Here is an 11,531-nt window from a genome sequence, read left to right on the forward strand (position 1 = left end):
CAGTGGCCCCTCGGTTAACGAACTCAATCCGTTCCAGAAGGTCGTTCGTTAACCGAAACGTTCGTTAACCGAAACCATTGTTTCAATGGGTTTTTGGGTAATTGGTTCCAGCTCACCGAAAATTTCCTAAATTCAACAAAAATGGTAGAAAAGTTCACTTACTTTGAGGTGTGTATGTAGAAGGCTCCTGGATGATGATGATGATGATGGGATTTAGAATGGGGGTGGAGGAGAAGGAAGAAGAGAAGGCATTGGGGTGGAAGAGAAGTCACCCCATGGTGCCATTTCACCCATAAAATTTTAGCTCTCTGGTTTAATTCAAGATTATTTTCTTTAAATCAACGCTGCACTGCATTATATATTGTCAATATATAAAATATATTTCAAAATGACCAATAATTTGCTTGGAAACACAGAAAAAAAGCGTTTAGTTGAAGAGTCTCAAGCAAGATGTTACCTCCAGTGAAAACAGAGAGAGACTGACGCCTGTTTGCTGTGTTAAGAGGCTGGATGCCGCGCATTAAACTAGTCACTTTACCTTCAATTTTGTTCAATAATTGTTAAAATGACTAAAAAATTGAATATTAAACTTTTAAAATTATTGAATAGTATAAACTTCTTGATATTTACAAAAATAGTAAGGAATTTAAGCCCTAGAACCGATTAATGTATTGGCGGACTGATACTAAAGCTGGTTGCCCGGTCTGTGCAAGCGAAAACATGTTGAGGTCGGTTCGTAAGAAGTTCGTTAAGCGAATTTTTTTTCGTTAACCGAATTGAAGATCCTTATGGAAGGCAGTTCGTTAATCGAAATTACGTTAACCGAGGTGTTCGTTAAACGAGGGGTCACTGTATTACAGTTTATATTAAACATTAAAAAATGCAGGAATGATTTGCAATTAACATTGCAGACTGTATTGAGGATATTTTTAAACCATTTAATTATCATCTTGTTCTGTGTTTAACATTATTAGTCTCTGATTAGTTGGTAGAATTTCATGACTGTACCTACTGTATATGGGTTCCATGACATTTGCTCGCAAGATGAACCTTATCTAACCTAACATGTCTTCATTTCCACAATAGTTGAGTATATGCCTTGTAAACAAATGGCTGCACACTAATTATATGAAGGCTCTCTGGTGAGGATCCATATACAGTATTTACATGTAATATTTTTCCAAATAAAAGACTATTTAAACAGCAGAGACTTTTCTCTGACTTCTGGTTTAGTCCATGTCTTAACATATTGTATATATTTTTACTCCTGACATTGGGAAAGTGTTCATGTCTTGTTTTTTTTGAAAGGGTATTTATTGCATTACTATAATCAGGTGGAGAAAAGGAGGAAACATTATCTCAAGTTTTCATATCTTGTAGATAACTGGCCTTGTATAAAATGAAAGTAAAAATTTTGGTATAAAGATAATTTCCTGTTTGATAGAAAACTAACAGTTATGGTGATATTTTTTGAAGATTTTATCCCAATTCATCTGTACGGTGAGTTCATCACTGTCATAACAAAATTATAATACCTAATACTGTACTTTGGTATATTCTACTGACTTGATCCACAGAACAGGCCATAGTTCTCTTTATTACACTCACCCAACCCCAAGTTCATGAAAAACTTATAACTTTATTGTTAGATTTAATAAGGATAAAGAAGAAAGGAACAGATATTATACTCAATTCCTACATTTTTATGGTTGTCACAGGCTTTATTTACCTATATTCACTGTAAATGATCGTATTTTATTCCCAGAATTGGCTTATAATCCAAGAAAATAGGAAAATGAGGTGCACCTTAGCTTGGGATTCAAGTTTTTTATGCTCGTAAATCGTGTAGCAAGAGCAAACGTTTCGTGCCACTGACAACGTTTTCAGGGTGCAAGCATACCAACCCCCAAGTCTTCCGCCAGTTGGTACACCTGACTACACTACGATGACGTAGTAACAACAAACGACAGTCGGGTACCACCATGGCCCATCTTGAATAATTACACAATTTTCAGTCGATTGTATTACGACCGCAGGGATACCATGCATGGTGTACACCACGGCTGACCTTGCATATGGGCCTAAGTGACGTAGAATGTATGAAGGGATTGTTTCAGATGAATTCCTCGTTCGAGTGTCTGTTCTGGTGTATGTACAGTAGTACCCCCGCATTATTAGTTCTTTTCGGAGGCAGTTTTGTTAATATCTTTTAATAATTTCTGTCGATGCCATGTCCAACTTTTGTTTCCCATTGTAGTGTTGTAATGTAAGCTATGCTAAGAAGTTAACCTAGTGCTTGTGTGCAATTATTGATTCCGGCTGTAGTGTTGGAAGGAGTAGAAGTGTTATCCGTTACCAGTGCGGCTCATTAACCCCAATTTCAGGTACTAGCTATTCCACGGTCATGGAAAAACACTTTTATTAATTGTGTTTGTGCTGGTTTGGTATTCTCTGAGGGGCGCTCTCAATGCATTACCATCCACTGGATGGATCTACATGAAATATATACAGTGGGGGTAAGCTATAACGAACGGATCCTACTACGAATATTCCTATAACGAACGGTTTTACCTTTAAAATTGAGAATGCTATAACGAACGAAACTCCTACAACGAACATTATTTAAATTTTTTTTTTTTTTGCTAATTTATTGTTTTTTTTACTACAAGTATTAATGATATTCTTTATTTCAGGGGTTTAGATGCATATTTATGCACTTTTTTAAAATTTTTACAATTTTATATTACTGTACTATAGGGGGCAGGGAAAAAACACTTTTATTTGAGTTGCATGCTGCACTTTTCAGGCATCGTTTGTATGGCTGTAACAAACACCTGTGCAAAATTTCATGCCATTTCATGCATCCTTACCCTGCCGCATCGCGAACGACTTTTTGTCAACTTTTAGTGTATACCAAAAATTAGGTGTCATTTAATGTTTTCCAGGATAATGATAAATTTTACATGGGTGACATCGATTTAATTCACATGTTATTTTACAGGTACACCGTATAGAAAATCATTACAAGTTCATATTGAAATTCTTTTTTGTGCGGAACCTTGGCATCATTTTCCTAGACAATAATCTTTGCCTAATATATCCATCTCTCGATTCGTATCCCGTCACTTCAGTGCAAGCTTCAGTCATCACTTTTATGCCTCTCTCGACCGCCTGAGTGCTGTTTGGCCACTTGGGCACCACTAATGGTGTCTCAAGAATGTCATTAACCTGTAGATTTGACAGAGAAGCAATGTAAGGAGGCTCAGTCTTGAGTTCATTCCTCCAGTTAATCATGGAATGATAGTTTTTTGCTTGCCACTTTAGTTTCGGAGTCACCACCTTTCTCATGTTGACTACAGGAGGCACATCCTCATTCCCATCTCCATCTTTACCCTCCTCATCAGTATAGTTTAACAAATTCTCGTCAACAGCAGCATCAGAATCTTCCTCCTCCTCTTCAGATCTGCCAGTGCATTCTTCCTTTTGCTGATTCTCCTCTCTAATTTTTCTTATCATTGAGACAGCTTTTTCTCTAACAGTCATGTCCTCATCTGCACACATACCAAGAAGAAGTTGATCTGTGTGGGCGAAGTATGCATTTCTCTGGACAGCCTTCTTCACTATCGTCTCCTCCTCACTATTCAGGTGTTTCATATATAGCAGGGACTGGAATACGTTCCTTGAGCCGTGTGTTACGTAAGGGTGTATCTTGATGTAAAACCACATTGGAGCACTGAACTTTATTATTGTAATGACAATTCTTTTCAACTCATGGCTGGGTCTTGATGTTGCTACATACAGCCTGAGGATTCTACTCCATAAGGTGTTCCACCTTGACACACAGGGAGGACCTGGCTCAATAGCAGCCAAGTCATCTTCAACAACACCTGTGATAACTCCTTTACAAATCCTATACAGGTATTTCTGATCCCAGGACAGATCTTTCTCCACTTCATCATTAAACACAGGGAAATCAGGGAAACTGACTGGCTGGAAGGCGACAACTGGAAGCTCAGACAAAGACTCCTTGATCTGCTTTCCAATGGGACCACGCCAATGCTCAGGACCACTTGGTTTACCATTATAGTGATAAAAAACTGCGCGGAAAGGCAGCTCATTTCCGTGAAGCTGACATATGAAATAATGGAGCGGGTGACCAAGTAACATTTCAAGATGATGAATGACTCCATTTTCTGATCCTACATTTACATTGGTTCCATCACAACCAACACACACAATGGGCTGCTGGGTTAGATTTTTCTCCACCAGAAACTCGTGAATAGTTTTGGCAATCTGCTTTCCGTGTCCAGTCTTGGGAGTCACATGTGTGAGATATTCATTGCCAGGCTCAACTATGATGACATAATGATCTTTCACCATCATCCTCGAACTCCATTTCTCGTGGTGATCCTGCGGTGTGAACTGCTTAACGGTAACTATTTGAATAATTTCAAGTGCGCCAACTTACCCAGGTCTCCCCTACATTACAGTACAGTAACACAACATTGAGAAATGAAATGAGAAAAGGCTGATAATCAATATAGACATAGCACCATACTCATCTGCAACAAGACAACTTAAATGAAATAAGAGATATGAAAAAAAAGTTGATAAACACTAAACAGAACATTGCACCGCCACAGCGGCTGTTTGGCTAGTACTGTAGGTAAATTTAAAAATTTCAGTAGAAAATGCGGCAGACTAAACCTCGACATATCAGCTTCAAATTTGGCATGGAGTCTTAGATATGTATAAGGAACAATGCCTGAAGAGTGCAGCTTTAAGCAAAATTTCACTGCCCCCTACTGTACTATATTTTTCAGTGTTAAGTGGTTGTATTTGGGGGCCTGGAATTGATTAATCCTATAACGAACGAATGCTATAACGAACAAGGTTCTAGAACCAATTAGATTCGTTATAACATACCCCACTGTGTATATATATATATATATATATATATATATATATATATATATATATATATATATATATATATATATATATATATATATATATATATATATATATATATATATATATATATATATATATATATCTTGTACTGTTACACACACTCATTTTTACTGTTCTCAAAATATTTGCTGTTCTTTTGCAGATGACTCGGAATGTTTCCCCAAAAGTCCCACTACTTTCATGCAGGTGAGTTTTTTTTGTTTTTTTTTTACGGGATTAGCCCACCCGGGCACAGGTCACTAAACCACATCAGGGCCTGGGGGGCGAAGATGTAATAATAGTACTGTAATAGTAATAATAATAATAATAATAATAATAAAGAACCATAAAGAAATACAAAAATGTAAAAAAGATCAAAAGTGAGAAACAATATATGTATGTTGTGTTGTCAATAGTAAGTGAAACAATTGAGACCCTGCAATTGTGTGTAAATGAGGCAGAAAGTCAGATCAGCAACCTGAGACTTTGTCACAATTTTTGTAATGCCATGTGGCAGCAGGGTCTACCATAGACACCACATTATGTACTATACCCTTAGTCTATTCCGACACCCATCTGTTGTTCTCCCACTACTGTATTCCCCCCTTTATATCCTCTTACATCCCTTGTGTGTTTGTGTGCTCCATGAATGAAACCTGAAGACAAAACTGGTTATAAGTTGTCACATTCTACTCGAATCTTTCCCTCTCGTAGGACGGCAGGACAGTAGAAGGCAGCAGAATGAACGCCGCCGACACAGACATCATCTTCCGTCAACAGTTGAGCATACGGTCACCCCGTTACAGCACCTGCTCACACCTACAGACACACAAACAGTCGATCTCTCAACCTTTTCTACTCCAACAGTCACGCCTACATCCACATACATACAGACAATCGCCTCTGTCTGTACGCAAACAGTCCAACCTATTTTCACGCCCATAGTCACACCAGTGACATCACTGCCCACGTACACCAGAAGGCCTGCTGATGTGGTAAGCAATCTTATCTGGTAGTAATCTTTTATTTTATGGCTGTGAGTGAACTATCTGATTGTGAATGAGTTGGATTATATGACTGAAGGGTAAGATATATTTTCTGATATATTATCTGATGGTGAATACGATATCCTTGTGAGTACAGTACTGTATGCTTGTATGGTGCTATATATATATATATATATATATATATATACAGTATATATATATATATATATATATATATATATATATATATATATATATATATATATATATATATATATATATATATATATATATATATAAATAAAGACAGATTGATTAATAGAGATACTGAAGCTAGATACCCTGTAGACTGGGAGAAAGAGAGAAAATGATTCCCACAATACAGTACTTACCTTCCTCAGGTACGATTTGTGTGCATCAGTGACACTCACAACAGAACTGACTGTCTGCATTACAGTATACCCGACGGTGATGTGCTGCTTCATGGGGGCGACTTCACCATCAGAGGGGATCCACACAACGCACACGTCTTCAATCAGTGGTTGGGTGAGCCCATTTCAACCTTATTCTTGAGTTTTTGTTTTCATATTAGTGTAAATTGATTTCCCTGTCCCCCATACAGAAAGTGTGAGAGGAGTAAAGATAAAATGTATAATATACAAATCAATAAACTTTGGAGGTTGTTAACATAGGATACTTGTACTAGAGCCATAAACAGTATCCAATTACTGTACTTTAGGTTTCATATTTTCTTCCTGTTGGCAACAAAAAATAAGAATATATAATTCTAGATTCCCTACTAGAGTATATTGCTGTAAAAAACTCTCCTATAAAGGTATTGTTCAAGGTATCTTTTCAGCTTGTATTCTTGTGACAAGCAGGGCACCACACGGCAGTGTACTGGGCCCGTTGTCGTTTATTTGTTTTATAAATGACATGCCAGAAGCTATACACTCCTCCTTATAAATGTTTGCAGACAATGCCAAGCTATTCAGGGAAGTTAAGAAACAAACAGACTGTGAAGAGCTACAGAAAGATCTTTGTCAGCTTCAAGCGTGGTCGAAGAAATGGTTGCTAAGATTCAATGTCACCAAGTGTAAAAGGCTGCATCTAGGTCATACCAACAGTAAGGAGGTGTATCACACGTCCCAGTGGGACGAAGAAACTGCTTTAATAGAGACCGATTGTGAAAAGGACCTGGGTGTGTATGTTGACAATGAACTGAAGTTCTCGGGCCATTGTGAGCAGATGGTGAATCAAGTGACTAAACTTGTAGGTCTTATAAGAAGGTCGTTCAGATATCTAGACCCTCGTGATGATTTTTAAGAGTGAGGTGCTTCCCCATTTTGTGTACTGTCACCCCGTCTGGTCCCCCGAGATATGCTAGAGACTGTCAGTTGATTGAAAATATATAAAGGAAGGCCACCACACTGGTGCCTGCACTACGGCACCTTAGTTATCCTGAGTGATTAGAACGCCTGCAACTGCCTAGCTTACTACAGACGGGCAAGGGGTGACCTAATTTCAATTATAAACATCTCAGGGTGCACTACTCGGTCGAGTGTCCATACCTGGAGCTGGCAGATGCCATCCTCACAAGGGGTCACAGCTTAAGGTTGAAGAAGCCACAAGTCCAGAAAACTGCGAGGGCAAACTTTTTCAGAGTGAGAATTGTGAACTCTTGGAACAACCTGCTAAAGAGTGTTGTGACGGCACTGAGTGTGAGCTGTTTTATGACTATTCTTGACCAACACTGGAGCAGGTTCAGATACATTCAGGAGCCAGTACATGCCCAGTAATTGCTAACACTGCATAACGAATATGTGACCGACTGCCCAAGCGGCTAACGAGCCAATTAGTGGCGCAGAGGATAAAAGTAAAATTAAGTAAAAGATGAGAGCTATGTACTGGTGAGTGCTCTGCCTTGCTGATTGTTAACCTTACTGCAGAAAAAGATTTCCCCACTACTGATGATGATAAAAGTGCATGCTCATATTTTTTTTTTTTTTAGGATTAGCCCACTGGGCATAGGTCACTGACCTACTGGGGGGCGAAAATGTAATAATAATAATAATTCAGATAAGTAAAATTTATAATAAAAAATACAAAAATAAAATAATAATGATAATACTGTAATAATAACAACACCGCAATTATAATAATAATAATAATAATAATAATAATAATAATAATAATAATAAAGAACTATAAAGAAATACCAAAATTTAAAAGAAAAAGATCAAGAGTGAGAAACAATAAATGTATGTTGTGTTGTCACTGGTAAGAGAAACATTGAAATCCTACAATTGTGTGTAAATGAGGCAAAAAGTCAGATCAGCAACCTGGGACTTGGTCACAATTTTTGTGATGCCATATGACTGCAGGGTCTACCATTAGGCAATACATTATGCTTCCAATATCTTCCCAGGCAGTAGTACCTCCCTGTTTGGTAGCTACCTACTACCTACTCTACATTACTGTAGAGTAGTGTACTATGTTTGCAATATATTTCTTGAAAATAATAGTACTGTAAAGCTATTATGTTACTATATATATATATATATCCCAGTCAATGCAATGCCTGGAATAATGCCTCCTCAATATTACCTTGTAATTCAATTGACAGTAGGAACATTATAGAATCTAGTCTTATTAAACATACCGAAGCAGTCAACAAGAATTTGATTAATGGCATGTACAAACTGGACAATTTTGTAATTAAGAAGATTTGTACGTAACCAGGTGAGAAGGTTGGGTCACCTTACTCTCTGACCTGACTACCAACCGTTGCGGTGCTTTTTAAAGATTAGTTGGGTTATTACCTAATACCTGACCATTGTGGACCTGATCTCACCCTCCTCTGTATATATATAGTACACCTTGTTTTGTACTTCTCCTTAGTCTGTACTCACCCCTGAAGATGTGAATTACACGAAAGCGCTTGGGAACTTCGTGTTTTCTTCTTTCCTTGTGGTTATCAGCATATACCTGGATCACGCGCAACTACAGTGATTTACTTGCACATATATATATATATATATATATATATATACAGTATATATATATATATATATATATATATATATATATATATATATATATATATATATATATATATATATATATATATATATATATATATATATATATATATATATATATATATATATATATGAACAATCAGTTTATATGATCAATTTGTGACAAAAAATATGAATACCGTGCAACCAGTACGTGACACTTTTTTTTAAAGACAAATCTATTTCTTCAGGACGTTTGCCCCACAAGTACAAGGTAGTCATTGCTGGTAACCACGAGGAGCTGTTTGACAAGAACTTTTACCCGGTGCCAGCAGACCCCAAGAAAGTATTGTCAAATGCCATCTACCTCCAGGACCAATACACATCAGTCTATGGCATCAAAATTTATGGTGCCCCATGGTAAGCTCTATGTAACACAGAATTTTGAGACCATTAGTCACTTATGCAGAATATTAATTTGTAATCTTTATTTTACCTTTACTTATTGTATTTTGTAGCTAAGAACTGTACTGTACAAATTAAGTGGTGCATTGGTAATGCACCTATCTCTCGCCAATATATCAAGGGTTCGAGGCCATCCAACAACTCTGTTTTCAGCCTGTTCCTAACACCAGTCATTGTAAGTTTTACTTGGGAGAATATTCTCTCCACTGCAGCAGAAGAGTGTGGAAGAACTAATAAATCTAACATGAATCGAGATAGTTTCTTACCTCGATATGTCATATTCTAATACAGGTTGTACCTCTCTAGTCCGGCATTCTGTGGTCCGGAAACTCCCGTGGTCCGGAACGATTCTAGTTTGTCCAATAGGTAGATAGGCAGCTTTTTTTTTTTTTTTTTTTTTTTTTCTGAATTATTATTATTACAGGAGTATTAAATTTTTGCCCCTCAGGCCCCAATGTGGGTCAGTGACCTATGCCCGGGTGGGCTAATCCCCTTAAAAAAAAAAAAGCCGCGGGAAATTAAGGTTTGTTTACATCCGGCAGTTCGGCTGCTCTCTCTCTCTCTGCTTGTCTATACAGAGTACAACATTTAACCCTTCAATATATATGAGCAGTAAATAAGTGTTGCTTTCATATTCTTATGTAGAGTAATGACGATATATTTTCACATGTGCGCACTTACATACGAGCAGTCTCACTTTTTTTTTTACCATTAATGGTTAGCTACTTATATTGTTCCATTTATTAACATTAAATAACATTACAGGTACTTCAAGCAACCATATTCATTTTTTTACATTAATTTTACTACAGCTAAACTCAGGGTCTTATTTTCTTCAGTTTTATATGTAGAACCAATCAGTCACTGGTTTCGTAAGCTTTAACATAAACAATGCCGGCAGCGGTCTCGTCTCCTCTAATATTCCACATATTATTAATAAATTGTATTGTTAATTTTGCACACACGTACATTAATTCAATAAAAACAAATTCAGAAACATTAATTAAAATATATATGAACAGTAAATAAGTGTTGCTTTCATATTCTTATGTAAAGTAATGACGATATGTTTTCACGTGTGCACATGCGCACTTACATATGCGATCTCTCTTTTTCTTTACCATTATCGTTAGCTACTTCTATTGTTCCATTTATTAACATTAAATAACATTACTTAAAACAACCATATTAATTTTACTACAGCTACAACCAAGGTCTTATTTTCTTCAGTTTTATATGTAGAACCAGTCAGTCACTGGTTTTGTAATCAACGAAAACAATGCTGTGTCATTTCCTCATGTGTTTTAATGTTCTACGTATTATTAATGAATTGTATTGCTCATTTTGCACATATAAACATTAATTCAATAAAAAAGACATTCAGTAATAAACAATAATGAATCTTTTGTACATAAGAGAAATGACGCTGTTTACACGATTATGCACGTCGTCTGCACGTTGGCGGGCCGTTCAAACCCGTCGAAATTCAAGTTTCCGCCGTCAAAATTTTTATTTATTTATTTTTTGTGTGTTCCAATAAAATACGTTAAGAATTAAAAACTCGCGAAATTTGAGAAGCTACTATACGACATTTAACCCTTCAATATGTCTTCAAAGAGACCATGACGCAGAGAAAGTGGTGCTAGTGCTTCCAGGCATAAGCACAAGTCACTATCTATCCAGGAAAAGGGTGAATTTCCATGGTCCGGCAATTTCCATGGTCCGGCACCGGTCAGGTCCCGAGGTTGCCGGACTAGAGAGGTACAACCTGTACTTATTATTCTTACATAACCATGAAAGAGTGAGGGAAAGCGAGACAGGAAGAAAAGGAATGTTGAATAAATACTCTTAAATGAAGTGTATTAATTTGGAGATCCGAAATGCATCAATAAGAGTAACTCTTATTGGCAGAATATATCAAGCAAACATCACCCTTGTGGTCGACAGCATAAGGTCGATATTCCCTTTCGTCACCCTCTCCTATGTTATATGGATGTCAGTAATTAAAACACAGCCTTTATGTATCATAATGGGGAAAAATCTAAAGCAAAAAATTAGTAGTAATAATCATAATGAAAAAATAAAATAAAATAAAAAAGCCATTTTT

At 36.7% G+C, this 11,531-nt stretch overlaps 1 protein-coding gene across 2 annotated transcripts; it reads left to right on the forward strand.

Annotated features, from left to right (window-relative positions):
• Nucleotides 1-5,084: 5,084 nt before the first annotated feature.
• LOC121854825 (metallophosphoesterase domain-containing protein 1-like) lies at nt 5,085-9,379 on the forward strand (the record flags this gene model as incomplete). 2 transcript variants are annotated; one of them, XM_042349628.1, is given in 4 exon segments in its annotated part: nt 5,085-5,160; nt 5,668-5,948; nt 6,341-6,485; nt 9,211-9,379. In XM_042349628.1, coding segments are annotated over 4 exon segments (629 nt in total), but the record flags the coding sequence as incomplete, so codon positions are not given.
• Nucleotides 9,380-11,531: the final 2,152 nt, after the last annotated feature.

Source organism: Homarus americanus, unplaced genomic scaffold, assembly GCF_018991925.1.
Source record: "Homarus americanus isolate GMGI-L3 unplaced genomic scaffold, GMGI_Hamer_2.0 scaffold11146, whole genome shotgun sequence".
Classification (NCBI taxonomy): Eukaryota; Metazoa; Arthropoda; class Malacostraca; order Decapoda; family Nephropidae; genus Homarus; species Homarus americanus.